General features: G+C 43.9%; 1 protein-coding gene across 4 annotated transcripts; it reads left to right on the forward strand.

The window, feature by feature from the left end:
• Positions 1 to 338: 338 nt before the first annotated feature.
• GPX4 (glutathione peroxidase 4) lies at positions 339 to 16,284 on the forward strand. 4 transcript variants are annotated; one of them, XM_078877088.1, is made up of 7 exons: positions 339 to 462; positions 8,294 to 8,388; positions 11,046 to 11,193; positions 12,389 to 12,540; positions 13,877 to 13,901; positions 14,449 to 14,508; positions 15,263 to 16,284. In XM_078877088.1, the coding sequence occupies exons 1-7, from the start codon at positions 460 to 462 to the stop codon at positions 15,293 to 15,295; spliced, it is 516 nt and encodes a 171-aa protein (XP_078733214.1). In that variant the 5' UTR covers positions 339 to 459; the 3' UTR covers positions 15,296 to 16,284. The 4 variants fall into 4 exon arrangements, with proteins under 4 accessions (XP_078733214.1, XP_078733211.1, XP_078733212.1 ...); XM_078877085.1 differs by lacking the exon at positions 339 to 462 and adding an exon at positions 469 to 550; XM_078877086.1 differs by lacking the exon at positions 339 to 462 and adding an exon at positions 483 to 546 and having other exon boundaries at positions 8,293 to 8,388.
• The last annotated feature ends 3,613 nt before the right edge of the window (positions 16,285 to 19,897 follow it).

Genomic DNA, 19,897 nt, shown 5'->3' on the forward strand with positions numbered 1-19,897 from the left:
TGTAAACTATCACCACTTGGGAGACAAAGTTGGCCCGGTGTGTGCCATGCCGGCCTTTTATAGGTGCTACACGCTAAAACAGCACTTGCCCCCAATAATCCGTTAAGTTTATGGGACCTTTTAAACTGTACTATCAAAATGATTAAACTATAAAAATAGGGTTTTACCCTTTCTGCCAATAAAACAGTTGTGTTAAGATGTTCAAGCACCAAACAGATACCTTTCGCAAGGCATCCGAGTCTGCGTAAAACCACACGTACTTGTGGCAAAACGTGCAACACAAACGTGATGATGATGATATTTGAATTGTCTTTTAAACTGTTGAGGCTACCCTGTTGTGTTGACTGCCGCAGTCGCCCCGCCCCCCTCTCTGTGGGCGTGTCTGTGGGCGTGGTCAGGACGTGGGAGTATAAAAGGAGAAGTCGCGCGGCCTGGGGCTTGCGGTCGTTCTCTTGCATTATGGTGAGTAATGGGGAGGATGATGATGATGACGATGGTGGTGCTGATGGTGCTGATGGTGGTAGTGTTAGTGGTGATGATGATGATGATGGTGAGTAATGGTGGTGGTGCTGATGGTGATGGTGCTGATGCTAGTGATGGTGCTGATGCTGCTGATGGTGGTGATGATGCTGTTGATGGTGGTAATGATGATGGTGGGGGTGCACACTCAGGCAGGCTACCACTGTATGTACTAAGTCGGCAAGTCCGTGGCTCTGAAATTTGGCATCGCGGAGAGCCGCCACCCTACAGCGACTTGAGATCGTTACCGAGTTTAATAATTTTAAATCTTTAGCTCGTCATTAAATGTTAGACGTGTGTGGTTGCAGCGATATCAGTACCGCAGTGACCCGTCTCTTGCTGCAACGGATTACACACAATAAAGTGTCCCTGCTGGATGACGAATGTCTGTGCCAAGGCCGCGTCGCTCACGGAGGGCGGTGGGTTTCACCGTCCGCGTAACTTCACCACCACGCCCGCGTCGTTCGTGCGAGTTCGTCAGAAGGTTGATGATGATAGCCGTGGTCGGGAGTCGAGCTTATTTGTCGGTGGTCTTGGTTCATTCGGTAAAGTCACGTAGAAGGGAAATAATAAAATGATAAAAATATAAAACAATTCTCATGACGTTTCGACTGCAACACACAAGCAAGCATCATCAGGTGTGAAATCCACAGCAAGAATTTGTTATTGTTTTATATTTTTATTTTATTATTTCCCTTCTACGTGACTTTACCGAAAGAACCAAAAATATGAATCCCTGCAGTCACGAAAGCTTTAAATAAAAAAAAATACATCGCTTGTTAATGACATTAACTGCTTCAAAGTTAATCGCATCATGAACCTTCTAAACACCCCGTGTTAGAATCGCCCGGAATGTGCCCACGATCACAATCCGCATGTCTACTGGAGGAATCCGATGAGCTACAAAGCTCTATTTCCCCACAGACGACGTCCACTCGTTTTCGCAGATGTCTCGGAAGCTACGCAGGCGTTGAGCCCGCAACGTTGTTTGGGGATGGGCAACCACCACGCATAACAGGTGTTATAGGCTGCTCTGGCGCTACATTGCAGTGAAGCAATATCGAGTATTGCCATCTCTGTGCTCAAAGCTCTATTCAACCCGCCTCTGCCTTTACCAGGCTTGCGTGCTGAAGTATGATGGCCGTATAACTTGCGCCGTCATGTCTTTCTATCAGTTGCTTTATTATTTGCTACATTTTTAAAATTGAAACATTCAATATTTCCGTGTGGAAAATAAACATATTAATTGTTTCCGAGTTTGTTAAATATCTATGTATTGTAAAGTGTGTTATTAGACTCACTTTTGAGGGCGTTCTTAAAGGAGCACATCTTGCAAACGCAGAAAAAATATTGAACCAAGGGAAATTGGTGAAGGTGGATCGGGATCAAAGTGGTGGCGGAGGCAAGGTGCGAGCATGATGGAAAGTGCTTTTGGAAATTTGATCTTTCGCAAGAAATGCAAAGCAACGTAACGATGTGACTAAAACGTTAAGTTGTGCCATTTATTCGCTTTGCCATTTATCAGAAACATGAACCACTTGATAAAGTAAATCCGAAAAGAATGCAAAGAAGCATGGTAAGGTGGTGCATGCTTGGGAAATACACAGATGGAATAGGAAAAACGCCTGCATCAGAACCAAAATATTTGTACTGGAGGAATCTGATGAGCGATAAAGCTCTTTTATCACAGATGTCCAATAGGGCCGGGTAAGAACGTTACAACAAAAACATGATAGTAGTGCATTCCCTGTCGAGAAAAGTGTAAGTGGTTAGGTTATGGAAGGAGTGATGGCTTAATGGGCAATCTTGGTGACAATATTGCAGCAGCCGAAGGGGAAAACGCACCCCCAGACTCCTCAAGAATGACCACACCACAAACGTGGAGCAACGACATCTGCTCCTGTGCAGGATCGAGAAGCGGAATGGCTCATGTGCGTTTTTGCTAGACTATAGTAAATAGTTTTACAATGGCTATGTGTGGCCTGGTTAAAAATGATGATTTCATGATAAATGTTACAATGGGAGTAAAGTTAAACAGTAATGCAGTGTTTGTAGTCTTTTACATATTAACCACTGCGATAATGATGGATCATGCAACGGCGACTTCCATTTAGTGTCAACACCAGCGATTCTTTATCCATTACTGATTGGTTGGCGCCTGGGATACCCCGTTTCCATGCACAACAGAGTCACACACTTGAGATTCCCTGTCCGTTTTTTTTCCCACCGCATAGCCCCCCGAGCTGTGCCTCTTGGTCACACCACGTTAATGTCGTGTGACCTCAGCATTGCACATGTTCCAGTGTAGGACTGATGCAACAGCACGGCAGAAATTATTAACCGCATCTCTCCCTCTCTGCTTGTCCCAGAGCTAGATTCAATTGTGTGACGGCTAGCCGTTTCACGATTTTATTCTGGCTCTGCTCTGCCAACAGCTGAGGACCCATTAACTGAGGGCCCCGCGATGGCGTGGCCCTAATGGGCCAGCGGGGAAAAAGGGGGTAACGTTGTTTGATGGAGTTGCCATCTGTTGTAGCCCCGTTAGAACGTATTCTGGCAACATGTCAACTTGCAGCTTGTCTACCCAGGCGAGGAAGAAATATTCTACTTGATTAAACCACATTTCAACATTTCCAACCAAGGTAGAATTAATATATGAGTATTTTCTTTCACGGATTATCAGTGTTTTTGTTTAGCATTTTAAACTATAAAAACTGATGGTCCATCGGTTGTTTCACATTCACACACTTATTGAATGCAGGTGCTTATCATTACGTGATGTGATAATCCTTGATACAATCTTTGGTGTTCCCAATGGGTTTGTATAATTATACTTTTTAAATAATTTGGTTTCTTGTTTATGAAGTAAAGTGTATGAATTATTATGGTGAGGTGGCAGGATGGTGATTTGTGCATCGCGCGATAAAGCTAGAGACCTGATGAGTTTGATTCCTGGGCATGGGTAACATCGATGGTGAGTGTCTGAACTGGTCCTGATCAAATCGCCTAAACAGACACAATGTCACCAGATCTCGGAAGAGAAGCAGTGTTGAGCCTGGATCGTGCTTGGATGGGCAACCACCAGGCACTACGGTTTGTCATAGATGCCTGTGGAGGTATGTCGTGGGCAGCAGAGGCCAGTTGCATCAAAATCTGTTCTTGGAATATACTTCTACGCTACCCTCCTGCCATGATTAACTCAAACTTACCACCGTGGTGACGTATGGTCAAACAACTCATTACTGCCACAGCATTGGTAGGCCTTCATCTATTAGTGGATTGACAAAGGACTGAATAATATTGCAGCCTGATGTGATTTTGGATGTGCCGTGTGCTTTTTGGCGAGATGACCAACTTTTCGTTGCGCACGGTGATCACGCTTCTTCATCGACTGAATATTATTGGAAATATGAACGGAACCATTTTCCTCAACTCGAGTAACCTGCCACGTGAGGTGCTTCTGGAGTGCCATTTGGTGCACAGCTGACAAACATGGCCATCAGTCCGGCAATACAATTTAGTGGACTCCACAGATCTTTCGACGGTATCCCAGTCTTCATCTCAAGGGTGGATGACAGTGGTCCATATATTCAAACCCTCCCTTGCTGAAGAAATATACTTCTTCATAACAGTTTGCTTCAGAGTGGTGTCTGGTGTGCTGAAGCAATTTATATTGTATGGTGCTTTGTGCTCTTTCCAAAATCAATTCCCTTGCAAATTGCCCTTTAATCGGCTTACTGCATTCATGTGTGCATGGCCGCTCTTTGCTGGGCCAAAGCAGGACACGTGCATATTTTCAAGCATTACATTTCACTGTTTACAGCCATGACCCAATTTATTGTTTAAAAAAAAAGTAATCGGCAGTTGTCTGTCCTTGACCAAGTACAGTAGATTTAATAATGTGTGGCAAGATTAAGCATGGATGTGCAAATCGGTCATCTGTTTAACTTGCCAAACAGTTTATTTCTCTCAGGAATGCTCAGGATAATTGTTCACACACCCCGCGCACTGAGTGAGGAACCCGGTGACGTGACTTGGCCATACATTAATTGTTTTTGTCGCTCCAGCGTTAAAATGGATATTTCTTACAATTTGTGTTGCTTGTTGGTAATTTCTGAAATTACCTTTTTAAGGTACAGTACTCGCCATATACATAATTAACTACCTTTTTATGACAGAAAAGGATATCGATTATCTAGCGGCTTTGGTAGGGATGGGGGCATCGGATTTCCAAAAACGCCAGATATTCACTAATCATTTAAAGTAGCTTATTTTGTACATTCTTACATGACATTGTTTTTAGGTGTTATGTTTTTTAGTGTTTAAAATGTTTTTTCACTATGTGAAATTGGCATAAAAAGTAGAAATGGGCAAAAATAAATATACTTTAAACAGTTACTGTATTTACTGTACTATACTTAACACTCCATTCTCCAAGACTGCATGGGGTGATTAATATACCTTCAGTATTTTTAATTACGTAGTATATAATGTACTATATATAATATTTAACACCGAATGAAGCATAGCTACTTTTTTGTTGCACAGTGCCGATCGCTGGACTGGTTTCAGGCTTTGGAGCGGTTTCGCCGGATCTTATCACGACCACCGGATAATGTTGGAAGCCAGATAATCGATGGTCAACTGTAGATGGGGGGGGGGATATTTTTTTGCCATAAGCCCTACTTGAGAAACGGAGAGATTTATGTTTTGAGAACGTGGTGGGGCCTTGATCAATGCCCGTTGAGTTGTGCCTTTCGGTATCAATAGGCCCGTCCATGTACCATGTGTATCTTATGCGAGAGGACATCCACCACAGAGGTGGAGTGGTGAAATCTCGTGTGTAGGTCTGTGATTGATGGATTTTTGTATTGCAGTGACCATGAGACCTACACTGCTGCGTTACACTATATTGCGGAGCAAACGGAAATACAAAAAATAAAAGAAATGTACGCATTTTGTTTAGATGAAGCGGCTGCTTTTCTTTATTAAATACCGAATGCATCACATGTTCATGAGAGGTGGTGGTGGGTGGGGGGGAAAGAGTCCTTCGTCCAGTAATGGATTGATCATAGCTGACAATAATGACCCTATATAAATACTTTTTCTATGCGATAATTTGCTAGTGTGGTATTCTTTAAATTACTTGAAATTGCTTTTTGGCTTGCAAATTAACTCCAGGGCCATGGTGATGTTTTGCAATGAACTTTGGCAACGGTGAAAACCTTGCACAATCATTGCCATCCCGCTAGCGTGTGTGGTTTTTTTCTGGCAGACTTTGTAGCCAACGACTTGCCATTGCTGCGCAGGATAAGATTCGCAGGTAGGGTCTGTTAATGACTTGAGAATTCGATGTGCCCCGATCTTCAGAGTGAGAGGAGTAGCCACAACCTGTACTCTCCCTAACCTCCCACAGTTTCCCCACCCCTAGCCTAGTAGCCCATCTTGATATCGCCAAAGTGTAAATCTATTATTCTTGTACCAAAGTTGGATTTTCATTTGTGGGCATATTACAGTTGTATTAATAGATTTAAGTCTAATTTTTATGCTAAAGCATTATAATGGTACTAAACACTATTTGTATAACACGCATATTTGAGTATCTAACAGAGGTGTGGACTCGAGTCATGTGACTTGGACTCGAGTCAGACTCGAGTCATGAATTTGATGACTTGCGACTCGACTTGGACTTGCATAACAATGACTTTGTCCCACCTCTGAGATGTGGACTCGAGTCATGTGACTTGGACTCGAGTCAGACTCGAGTCATGAATTTGATGACTTGCGACTCGACTTGGACTTGCATAACAATGACTTTGTCCCACCTCTGGTATCTAATGTTCAGTTTATTAAAATTTTACAGAATGTTATGGTTGGCATAATTGAGTAAACGAGATTCTTACAAGCAAAATGGATCCTGGAAAGACATGGGATGTAAAAGTGAGCATGAGACGTGTGAGTGTTGGGTGTCTCGTGTTTGGTGGTGTCCGGCGCGTGTGACGTGTGCGATAGTGAGTGGCTGGCGAGGGTCGAGCGGTGAGGGTGGCAATATGCCATCGTTTTAATATTGGCATTTGTGCGGAGCTTTGGGCAATCATCTGTTAGGTTCTAGACGAATCGTGGTTCTTTCAAGTTATCTTTGTCCTTTGCCGTTTTTATAATGGCAGTAAATTTGTATCGTCATTCGTGGAGGTTTTTGATGGTGTCTGTTCCAAAGGTTCGTGTGGCGTAAAGCCCCCCCCCCCCCCCATTGGCTCCACCACCTCGGGTGTTTTGCGCAACACTGCAGTACACTGTGCATCGGTTCATTGCTGCTGAATTAAGACTTTTGAGTGCCTTTTTTTTTAAACAAGCCACTTCGTGAATACCGCATTGGTCATGGTGAAGTAATAGTTTAGTAACGTTGCATGGTGTGTGTTTTTAAGAGGAGCACTGTTTTGATTTTAAAAGAAATCCAATATACAGTAAATATACAGCTGCATGAGCGGGCCTCCACGTGTCGTGGGGGTCCATTAGACCATACTTCACCACACTGGGCTGTGTGGGTTGGTGAAGGCAGCCAGCAAGATGCAAGAAGAATTTTGCTCCACTGTCCACAATGGGGCTCCAGCAGCCAATAGCAACCCGCTTTACTCACACTGGTCACCTATGGTTGCATGCCAGATGATTTGGTAATGCGTGATTTTCTTTTCTCATTATATTGGTATTTAAATGCAGAGTGATGCTTGTTTGCAGAAACATTGGTTCATTTTAATATTTGGTGAATATTTATTTAAATAGTGTTAACGTGGGAGTTTTTTCTTATATTACTCGGTGACGTCAAATTAACACTGCCCTTCATTCACTTGCGAGGTTGAGCAAAAGGGGTAAATGGGCGTACAAAAAATAAATAAATGTAATGAAGAAATGACTACCGCGCCTTATTAAAAGATTTAAACCATGCGTCGTCGCAGCATTGTGAAAGATTGCAGTGGCTTAAGGAGGCCTTCATCCAGCAGTCAAATGGCCATGGCTCATGATGGGGAAAGCCAACCAATTTGGACTTGCGTCGCTTAGCAATGTGGGTTTTTATATTAGGATTTTATGAAACAACACAAACATAGGCCCAGTAACAACGCCTTAGGTGACGGAAGAACCAGACGGGGACAAACTCGGGGGCCCTCTGACCCGACGCGACCACTCAATGCGGGGGTGGGGCGGAATGTAACGGCGGGGGGGGGGGGCGGAGGTTCTACATCTATCGATCTATCGCCTCTTTCACACAAAGGGTTTGCATCTGGGAGCCAATATGCTTTTACCTGGGGGGGAAGGGGTGGTGAGGGAAGAAGGTGGGGAGTGGGGGTACATTCAACTTACGGAAGGTAGTCTCAGGCCCGCAGGGGAAACAAGAGTCAGCGGTTGGGGGGGGGGGTACTGGGGGTCGCCCTAAAATTGTAAAACCATAAGTGCAGTCGTCGTACGTCCACGTTCCCCCACCACCCGCCCGAAAGTCTCCCTCACCAGGACATGGGTTAATTACCCATCTCCTTCGATCCCTGTCTCCCAAGCCCCCTTTCCTGGTTCATTCACTTCAGGTTTGTGCTAAAGAGGACCACTTGGCATCTCTAACTCCTTCTTAGCCATGTGTTTGTAATGCATTCTGTGGTGTGGAAATGTAATGGCTGAAGGGGGAGCATGCTGAGAATTGCATTTACAGTTTTTGTAACAGGAACGCTTTATTGATTTCCCCCCTGTGCTTCCTCCCCCTTTTTGTTTTCCATGTCTCCCCACTCAGGCCGAATCTGCGGATCCTTGGAAAGATGCGAAGAGCATGTACGAGTTCTCGGCGAAGGACATCGACGGGAATGAAGTGTCATTAGAAAAATACAAGTGCGGGCTTTTAAAAAATATTTTGCACAATCCGTAAACGGCGTTCACAATAATTCTCAGACAATCCAAAGTTGATGACATTTGAGCGTGCAGTTTGTGTTGCTGTTGGGCATTTTCCACAGGGCTTCATTGATCAGTGGCATGCCGAACATTTGGAAGAGTCGGAGAAATTATTTTAAAATCCGTTTGCCCTGACACTGCCCATCAGCTTCCATGTATACATGTTGAACTGCTTTCGCACCGTACGTGCCAACTGCGAATCGGAGGTGCCGCTATTTAAATACTTCCGAAGACGTGCATGTTTGAAAGCGTTACATCGTCTGTTCATAAACATGATTCTTTTTGTTTTATTTTCTCACACTGGCAGAGGGCCAAGTCTGGTCTTGCTTACAAATGCCATGGCTATTTTAATTGAATAATAGCTGAAGGTCACCTTGAGTTGCTGACTTTCATTATTGATTTTAAACAAACAAATATATGGCCTTTTTTTAGGAACGCAGTCACCTGACCACTTTATTATAATATTTGTTGCATCTTTCGGTAAAGCCACGTAGATAGATTCAAATAAAATAACGTGACTTTACCAAAAGACCCCAAGAATATGAATTTCTGCAGTCACGAAAGCTTTAAGTTAAAACTTTATTATCAGTCGTAAGACTGCATCTTATCCTGTAAATAACCCACATAGTTTAATTGCAGTCACCCTCGTCATCTTTGAGTTGTGACAAAGTTACAGGCAAACAGCACACAGTGCTCATTTGGTATTTGTCATGAGTACTCTCTCTAGAAACAACAGCAGCACAAACCACAAGAAGGAAGTGCGCGCATATTTCGGTGGTTAACCATGCTGTGTAACTGGGACTTGTGTACGTGGGGAGTGGTTCGCGCGCTGCACTACGAACCCTACCTCCTGAGTTTGATTCCCGCTCATGGCCAACACCAGTGACGATTATCTGAACCATCTTGGGCCTCCCCTAGGTCGACTCCGCCTCAGAGGTACCTGATGCGGTGTGTAAGCATCACTGGGAAGAGGCAGGCAGCCGGGCTTGGTGCTGGCCTTCATAGGTGCTCGCTAACAGCACTTGACCCAACAGTATGTTAAGGCTATACGGAAGATCTTTGTTTTTGTGTGTGTGTGTGGCACAAGCGTTGTGGTGACATCACCGCCACTTCGTGGCGAATGGCGGTTGTGTTGGTTTTGTGGCTTGTGTGTGCGTGCTTGCTCTGCTGGGTGAAGAATTGGTTTGTGCTCTGCTCTGTAAATCCAGCACCATGATTAAAACTCCCAGCCCACGGCTAACATCAGCGGCAAAATAATCTTAACCGTTCCTCAGCCTTGTCGGATTTAACTCGGGCTTAAACAAAGTGGCCCGATGCAGTGTGGACCAGACCTGAGACCATTACAATTGTAATTTGTATAATCACATTGTCATTGTAATTTGAGTTGACAATACTGCCGTGATTGTTATTCTAATAGACTCCAGGTCTGGAATAGGTTTGTACACTGATGAGACAAAGGTGGCTGGGCATAGTCCCGGCCACAACCTGCTGCGCGATGCTGGCCTTCATAGGTGCTCTAACAGTCTATTAAGGCTTTAAGGGAAACTGTCCTTTTGTTCGGGTACTGGTGTACTATCTCGGCGACCTGGATTCCATTCCCAGCGATGCATAACTTCAGTGGCCGGTGGTGTCTGGACCTGTTTTGGAGTCTTAAATGCGTGCAAAGGAGAGACAAAGGTGGCCAGCTGTGGCGTTGGCCACACAGTCTGCTCTCATGTGCTGTGTTGGCCTTGATAGTTGCTCACTAACAGCAGTTGCCCCCAATACTTTGTTTGTATGCGTATGTACAAATTATTTTCCACGTTGCCAGTGGGGCACAATTAACAAAAAACACGACAAACTTGTCAACAACAGCCTTAAAATATATATAATCGACCACGTTTTCGGCAATATCCCTTAATGTGTCATGAACTACCATTCCCTGAAAGCTTGCCGATTATGTAATTGCTTTTTATTTTTTAAGGCAGTTGTTGAAGTTTTTAATTTCCTGTACAAGCCATTTTATAATCCGCTTATAGAGTTAAGGCTTCCGTGTCGTTTGTCGGGGTTGTTTGACTGGGTGGGTTGGTTGAAGGCAGGTGGGAATATAAAAGTACATTCCATAAGCAGATTTTGCTGCAGCTGCCCACAACATAGCTACCCATCAAAGCGCTGTCGATGTTTATTCCTGTTTGGCCTCTGAGATCTGTTGCTTGGTCATGATTTCAAGTGATTTGTTAATTTGGCAATTGTTTATGAACCGCCCTAAATTTCGCAGCGACCAGTCCGGTTTATGTCCTAGTCTTGTTTGATTACCCTTAGACTTAAAGAAAAATATCTTAACGTTCCAAATTTATTTTTTGATTTCCCATCGCCTCATGTTGTAATGGTTACGATGCCTGGCCATGGCAGTTTAAACAATGGGACTACCTTCGTGCCTCTGACCACCCCAGCAGTGCCAATGGGTACACCATGTCAGTGGATTTGGCAGGTTTGTGTGTGGCGGAGTAAAGTGTGGGTGTACACCTCACTAATACATTTGACAAGCGTGGAAGAGCAGACCAAATTATACTCCTTTACCTACTTTTACCACCCCCCCCCCCCCCCCCCACTTACAGAGACCACGTTTGCATCGTGGTGAACGTGGCGTCGAAGTGAGGGAAGACTGCCGTGAACTACACTCAGCTCGCTGCTCTGCACAAGCAGTACGCTGAGAGCCACGGCCTCCGCATCCTCGCCTTCCCCTGCAACCAGTTTGGCAAGCAGGTAGGGGTATGCCAGTATACAGGAGGTCGTGAGTTCGATCCTGACCTGAATGCCTGTATATTTGCATGGGTCCTCCGGTTTTCCCTCCATATTTGGAAACCAACACGTGTTTAGAGTTTGGCTGCTATACATATCCATATGATAAGCCACTTCATTGAGCTATCATTTGTGGACTGCTCCCTTTTTGAAAAAGAGCTTTTTCTAGTTCAGTGAGCCTTACCGGGTAAAATAAAAATTTAAAGCATAGTAATTCTCTAGCTCCATTGCTAGCCCAAGCCGTGGCCTCCGCTCGGCTTTATGTATCATTGCAAGAGAATCTCGCAGTACTGGAAGGAGGGGTATAACTGCATATAAATGTATGTTCTTGAGTGTATGGTTGCTCAACTGACACTTAACGGGATTTTTTTTATGCTTGCATGTTTAACTTATTTCACACCCTACGTAGCCAACCATGCCAATCAGTTAGCTATGGGAAGACTTGCTCATTTTCCAGAACGTCAGCTACTTTTAAAATGGGGATACAATCCTGGGAAAACACGACTGATGGAAGCCACCCTTGTGTTGTCACAAGTCAACACTCCATTGGGTGGAACTACCAAGCAGTGAGCAGGTGGCTGTATGACGGCTGGTGGCCAATGGGTCTGTTAAAGCTGCAGACACTGATCCGCACGCGCTGACGTCCTGATTTCTAGGTCATGAACAGGAGAAGGCAGTGCCAGAATTTCCCAATTTTGTACTGTACAATGCTCCCAACATCCATGTTGAGCTGCAATGACCAACATGGTGAAGTATGGTCAAACAATTCCCACCAACGTGCATGGTGTGGGGGAGGCCCTCCTCCAGCAGTGGATTGATAACGGGCTGTACGTGTACACATGGCACTTATGAGCCAATGTTTTCTCGGTTAAGCAGGCAAACTCTGGGCTGGAGTCGTATATTTTTTTATCTCATCAGCAGTGTGGCCTGTTATGCACACGTTTTTCTAGACCAGGGGTTGGCAACCTGTGGCTCGAATTCACCACCGCAGTGCATTGCGACTTTAAATATTGAGTTTTTTACCGAATAAAAAAAAAAGCTGTCTTGTTATTTTGGTTGCCACAACCCCTGTTCTCGATGTTGGAGGCCAGAGCACTCCTCTTGCACAGGTGGGGTGGGGGCTTGTTTCAGGTCTTTCTGTGTATGTGACGGACACCAGGAACCGGGCACGGACGCGGAGATAAAGGAGTTTGTGAAGAAGTACAATGTGGAGTTCGACATGTTCTCCAAAATCGACGTCAACTCTGACAGCGCGCACCCACTGTGGAAGTGGCTGAAGAGCCAGCCCAATGGCAGGGGCACCCTGTACAAGTGCGTCTCGCTTGCTGCTCTTTCACTTGCTTTGTCTGCAGCGTTGCCAACTGATTTTTTTTTAAAGCCAAAATGTTGATGAGCAAACCGTGAAAAGTCACTCGCTCGGTGGATCTTCTAAAAATGCCACCAGACAAATTACATGGGCGGTGTCGCGGGTTCAGGGGTGGTGCATTTCGCCACTCGTTAGAGGTTCAGAGTTAAAATCGAGTAACCACCCTGGTTGCCACAGTGGCGAGATGTTAACTACCTCGCCTGGTATACAGGAGGTCGTGGGTTCGATCCCGACCCTTGACGCCTGCTGTATATTTGGAGTTTGCATGCTCTTGACGTGGTCGTGTGGATTTTTATCCGGGTCCTCCAAGAATTTGGCTGCTATTAATTTACACGTGATAAGCCACTTTGTTGAGCGATTTATTTGTGGCCAAATCGCTTCTGAAACAGAGCTATATAGCTGAGTCGCCCTTACCTGGTAAAATAAAAAGTTTGTTTTTAATTCATCGGGGGTAATTTTATGCGCGCTTCGCGTGAGACCTGAAAGAATCGCCTGATGTAATTCGCAAAAGTAGGCCATTTGTGTGTGGGAAACAGGGGTACAAATTTGAAAATTGTCCCATTTACTCATTTGGGATTATGCATAGTTATCACCGCCTCTGCTGGCAGACTAATTCCCCAGGTCACTCTTGCAAATTAGACTATCCTGGTCTCTCCTGGGTTCTCACCTGGTTAAACAAATAGACTTGAAACATGACTTTAAGTGTTGTCAGCTGATACGGGATCCTTGGTACATACCTGCAATCATATCCACAATATGCTTTACCGAGTATTGAACAATAATTTGATGCAGGATCCTGAACACATACTTGGTATTGCTTCTAAAATCCGTATAATGTCCTCATAAAGTCTTTATTTACTCAGCCCATCTACCTGTGAAATGATGTAGCTGCCAAATGTATCGCTCCTACAGATGAGAAACCACCTGCAATGCGCCTAAACTGGCTATAAAAACACGGGAGTGATTTTCTGTTAACGCACAGTTTGCGCTTGTGTAAAAAACATTGTTTTGTTTGCGATTCATAATTTTAAATGAATTGCAATTCTATGCAAGTTAAAGTACAGCGATACTGACAGTAGGTGGCGCTGTGTGTACTATGTTTCTATACGATTTTTAAATGTTTACATTAACTTAACAGTTGCTAATTAACATCATTGGTGGTCTTTATGCAGTGGGGGAGAAATGTTGCTAGCATAGCCATAATGATTTTGTTAGGGTCCATTGTAATGTTGTTATTTCTGTAAACATTGAAGTTTACATTTGATTTTCATTCCTTCTCAGTGCAATCAAGTGGAACTTTACCAAGGTATGTTGTCGGTCATACTTGTTGACGTATATTTCTAATAAAGCGTGACACATTGCTTATATTCATGGAAGGTATTGGTGTAAGGGTATGCGAGGTTGGAAACGACCCTTTCTGCGGCTGGGCATTTACAAACCCTGTTTTTGTGCGAGTCGTAAACTCTGCTCGTCAAAATGTTTTGACCACCCTCGTTTATCAACTGAAGGTTGTTGGGGCTTATATTTTACATCCCGTGTGTTCGGTGGCCTTCCCCCCCCCCCATCTCCATTCGTCCTCAAAAAATAAATGTCAATTCCTGGTGAAAGATTTATCATCAATTTCACATTTGGCATGTACGTACATTTAACTTCTTTCACACCGTACGTCGCCTAACGTGCGAATCGAAGGGCTTGCATCCTTTCTCGGGTCCAGTCTGTACGCTTGTGTGATTTAATGATGTCGAACGACGCCTTGCAAAAATTCAAGATTGGTCAGTTCACAAACACACCTTTTATAAACGGTGTCCATGATGATAAACTGCTAAATTCTGTATCCTGTGCGTGTTTTCCAGTTTCTCATCGATAAGCATGGACAGGTGGTCAAGCGATACGGCCCAGTGGATGATCCCGTGGTAAGCATCTCTCCTTACTTTAGTGCGAACAATACTTGTTATGCTTCTTGATAGTTTTTTTTTAAGAGATCTAATTTTGCTTATATTTTGCACTGCTATTCAAATGTTATTAAAAAGGAGCTACAAATGTTAACTTATTGCTTACTTTAGTGGTTCGTAGGGTTGTTTCCATAAATAGAGTTGTAATGTTTCTGTCACGTGTCGACAATATCGGTAAAAAAAAAAAACATTGCCTAGCACAGGGTGGCCAACCTGTGGCAGACCAAAAGCCAAAAAGTAGCCATGAGTTATGCACAGAGCCAAGTATATATATTGACAGTTTTCGCACAGCATAGGAGACATTCATTATTCTTTTGATACTGTGATAGTACGTTCTATGTTATGCCCCGTTTGATTGAGCCACGTGTGGTGGCTTGAGCCACATGTGGCTCTGGAGATACCAGTTGGCCCACCGCTCGGTCTCGGGTGGCTCCCAGGGCTCATGAACAACATATCCAGGTTTTTCCACGAGGTGGCAGATGTTACACGAGAGGAAACATAGCAACGCCCCTGCCACAATTGCTCATTTAGATTATTAGTGAGATGTTAATTACTGAGGCTAGCAAGGCCCTCCCTGCTTGCACAGAACAAAGAAGGCAACAGAACCCACTTGCAAAGGAAGCCACCAGTGTTGAGTTGAGGTGTGCCTGTGCTGAATGTGTAAAATGGTTCATTATTTTAATGCATGTTCCTACACAAACTTCTTGTATTGCAGGGGATTGAGAAGGACTTCCTGCCCATTTTGTAGGCTTTTCTTTTAGGCCTTGCCAGATTCTCCCCTCCGACATTCCTACCCAAGCCCGGCAGAACCTTCTTCGTCTTGACTTTTGGCTGCTCATTCGCCAGCCTCGCCCACGTGCTTGGAGCCAATGAAGGGTGGCCCCACAAACCAGGAATCCTGGGAGGGCTGCCCTGAAAGAGAGCGGCGTGCAGTCCGCTCTATCCAGCAGGGGTGACGGCAGAGCGTGCGTGGTCATTGTCATGCGAAGGCCGGCAAAAAACCGGCTCTGTTGCTTTCTTTACAAAAAAAATGTGTTTCTGCTTTTGAAATGCTTGTCTGTGCTGATGGTAGGATTGAACTTTTGTGCTCTCTTTGAAACTCGATGGTTAATTGGCTTGTAATTTGCAGGCAATAAGGAAACGCTTTGTAAAAGAGGTAACTATTGGATTTCAACAAGCTTTGGGCTTCCGTTATTAGCGGCTGCCATGTAGTTTAGCGTTATCTTGCACAGATGTCGCGACAGAATTAAGTTTCCTTAACGATGTTAGATACCAGGGCACCATTAAATTACAAGTGAATTCATATTGCCAAATCATTTCACTTGAATAGAGTAAATTATTGGTTGTACAGTTGCTTTTTTTACTTTAAAATGGCTACTTAAATGTGCATGTTATTTCATAAAACTGAATGAAAAATACATGTTTATGCATGTTTGTTCAATTGGACAAAATATGATGTTGATGCTAAATCATAACTTGCACATGGTGTTTCTATCTATCCCAAAGTTGCGTGATTTTTCAAGACCGCAGTTGTATCACAGTCATTGAGACAGACATTGTATGCGTTTTAATAGTTTGCCTATTCCACCACACAACATTGGCAGGGATTGTCACGTGCTTTTGGATCCCACAATGCCCTGTGGTCCTTGTACCATTTTGTTTGTAAATTTCAGTGCCGTAAGAAATCACAAGTCTTAAACAATTGTTTGCTAGAACCAATAAAAATCAAAGTGTGGCCATTTCTGTTGCAATGTCATTTGTGTTTCCTCTGACCATTATTACCAGGAACACATCCTATCTTGTTCGAGCTTGGACATTGTCTTAATGGGTGTCCATCTATAAACATCTAGCTTGCAAGAGCAACATCGTGGGAAACGGGCCAGTGCAGTAAAATCCATCTTTGTATTATACTCATGTGCTCTGCCTTGGAAAACCCTGCAATAAACAGTGTGGAGTGTCATATACTATATATCGTACTGCATTAGAAAAAAGTTTGGCTGGCTGGCAACCGGTACCTGCTTTCCACAGCATTGAGCGCAAATGCATCGGTAGTGTTTGTAATAAATTTAAATCTCCAATCAAACCAAATCATTCGGAAGGCACTTAATATTGTCACATCTAATGAAGCTAAGTAAGGGTGAGTCTGGATAGAGCAACTACTGTGTGAAAACCTTGGTGCAGACTCCAACGGGGCATCCAGTGTATTGTAGTTTGCTACCTGCCTTTCATACCACACTTGGCATGTTCAAGCACTGTATGGCCAAGTGTATTCCCCGCATTGTGGGGAGGCCCACTCGTGGTAGAAACTATTACTGTGGTAGGTGGCGAGTCTCCATCGTGCAACCCCTCTTGACAAGCAAATTGTTCGGTGCGAATACTTTCCACTGGCGGCCCCGAAGCCGTGATTGCAATTTCACGTAGCTATGGGAGGAATGTCTGAATGGGGGGGGGGGGGGAAACTGCCGACTTCAAACAAAGTGGTGCACATGTTATTGACCCAGGAGGGATTATGGGATTTTAACTCTAACCTTCCAATTGCGAGCCCCCATGTCTACCAGAGCTGGATAACTGCACATCATGGCTGCTCGTAACTATCTTCTTGGTTCTTTCGGTAAAGTCACGTAGAAGGGAAGTAATAAAATAATAAAAATAAAGCATAATAAAATAATTCTCACGACGTTTCGGCCACAACGTAAGCAGCCGTCCTCAGGTTGGACGGCTGCTTGCGTTGTGGCCGAAACGTCGTGAGAATGAATCCCTGCAGTCACGAAAGCTTTAAATGCTCGTAACTAATTTACTGCCGAGTCCTAAGTGATCCCCAAATTGGATAGAGTACACTAATCCTGATGGTAAAAACATCCATAATGAGCCCACATCTACGCAATAGCCTTCATCCACCTGCATTGGCCAGCGTGGTGAAGTCTGGTAAAATGATACCCACGACCTCCATGGTGTAGGATGGTATCATCCAGCCGTTGATTGACGAAGGGACTACGTGTACGTTCTTTTCGCATGTGAAATGCATATACTTAAATGACGCATTATTTTGTACGCACGTATGTGGAACGTTTGCACCGCACGTAGCCAAACCGTGCTTATTCAATAAACGGCTCTAGAATGGGGAAAAAAGTGACTTAGAAACCCAACAATTGAGACTTTCAGGAGGGCTCTGCATTGGGACGTTTAGGAGAAACCCACGCGTATAAGGGGTTAGCACTTAATTCTAGATTTGAAGCTTTCGTGACTGCAAGGATTCATATTCTTAGGTTTTTTCGGTAAAGTCACGTAGGTAAAACATTAAAATTAATGAAAGTAAAATAAAATAAAAATCACGACGTTTCGGAGGGTTAGCACTTGGCACACAAACCAAGTAAATCCATGTGGACGGAGAACTATTGTTGTACTGCCATCTCCTGGCCACTGCTTATCTTGCAACGTCATGCCCGGATCGGCTGGTATGCACTAGAAGTGGCCGAGTCCCATGTTAAAGGCTCGGCCACCCTTCGAAACTATTATATTCAAGTCCACCGATGTTGGTGCAGTATTTAACACCAGTGACAATTAAGTGATGGGCATTGCAGCCTTTATCCATACACAGAAGAGGGATCACTCCAGCTGAATGCATGATATACAAAAGCAGGTGGGATTGTTAATCATTATTTTCATATTTTTACTTTTGTTGAGGGTTTGTTTAACACGTAGGCTTTCGTGACCAATATCCATAATAGAGTTGTTTTGGGTTAGATCGCGTAAATATAAACGTGTCGTTTAACCCGCCACCACCCGACACAGCCAATTAGTAAGGTTTGTCACGTGAACAAGACGTCACTTCGTTACCAGTTCACTCGTGTGTTAGTAAACCCACCCCTAGTACTCGAATTGTAAATATTGTCGGTTTACTGAACTAGTAACAAATTGGCATCTTTTGTTTACATGACGTACTAATTGGCTGTGGCGGGTTTAGCAACATTTAGATTTACGCGATCTAACCCAAAAAGATATCTGCTGAAGGTTTGTTTACACTTCACTATTCTGTATCCCACTCCCCCTGAGTTTTATATAGGCCACTCTTTTCAACAAGGTCACAACTACGGGGCAGACGAGTGTCAGTCCTCCATCTCGGCACATTCCGGGTGATTTGGGTCGGAGGCAAACCACGTGTCTGCTGGCAATCCGCTGATCACGCTGCATTCGCGTGTTTGAGTTAATCCCACCTTTGTGTGCTCCCATATTGATGAGATAACAAGCCCGAAGGCACATTCCTTTTGAATAAAAAAAAACGTCAAGAATGTACACAACATCACTGGACGGACACGATAGAAACCCACTTCATCTGTAGCCCATTTCATTGCGCCACAACACGATACCAGATTTTTTTTTGGGAAAGAAACGTTGAAGGGAACACGAAGAAAAACAATTGATGTGGGACAATTTTAGAAGCTTCACGGAACTCCTCGAGACGCACTGAACATCGCAAACGATGGAAAGCATCTGTCATGGACATCAAACTTCAGTTATGAGGATGACACAGGGTAGATAGATCAACAGACAAAATTCTGCATGTTTTGAGAAAAAGTTAATGAATTAAAATAACAGAGAGAGGACGACGTCTACAACTATCTGCGATAATTAATAGGGTTTTCCCCTTTTTTCTGGTAACAAAACTGAAACTTTTTTTTACAAGGATGCATGTCTGCATTAACCACAATACTTGCAGTCAAAATGCAAACAAAAAACACTATGATAATATATTCATTGTCCTTAAAACTGATTGGTCCACACCAAGGGACGGCTTTCTTTTGAGCCTCGACCCAATTGGTGCTCGACCAGAGGACGCCAAAAGGCGTACGGCTCAAAGATAATGCAATATCAAAGTAATGAGGGCTCGGGGTGAGCATCTTCAACATCAAAGGGGAAAAACCCTATTATTATATTTTGGTACTGGCAAAGGAGGTCTAATGAACTATCTGCGAGAGAATGTCTTATCTGTCTCACACACATAATCAATCTGCACAGAAACATTTCTCCTTTGAGCTCATTTTACTGCATACACATGTTAGAATTATTCACTTAATCGAGGGGAATGCAATTACACCCTGAAATAAATCCCTACCAAAACGAATGTCTTTCATGTCAAGTCAATACTAATTGATGGACTTTGTAGTGGTGTAAATACACCACATTTATCGTTCAGTTCGAAAGCATTCTCACAGAGATACGGGATGTGGCATATAGGTGACTTGCCCCAAAGAGGGAAGGACATGTCATCACAGGCAAGTAATGTATGCCTCAACATTTCGCATTTGCCATTTAGGGCCGCGATTATGAACTCATGGGGAAGTGCGTAAAA

This window comes from Lampetra fluviatilis, chromosome 46 (assembly GCF_964198595.1).
Source record: "Lampetra fluviatilis chromosome 46, kcLamFluv1.1, whole genome shotgun sequence".
In the NCBI taxonomy this organism is placed as follows: domain Eukaryota; kingdom Metazoa; phylum Chordata; class Hyperoartia; order Petromyzontiformes; family Petromyzontidae; genus Lampetra; species Lampetra fluviatilis.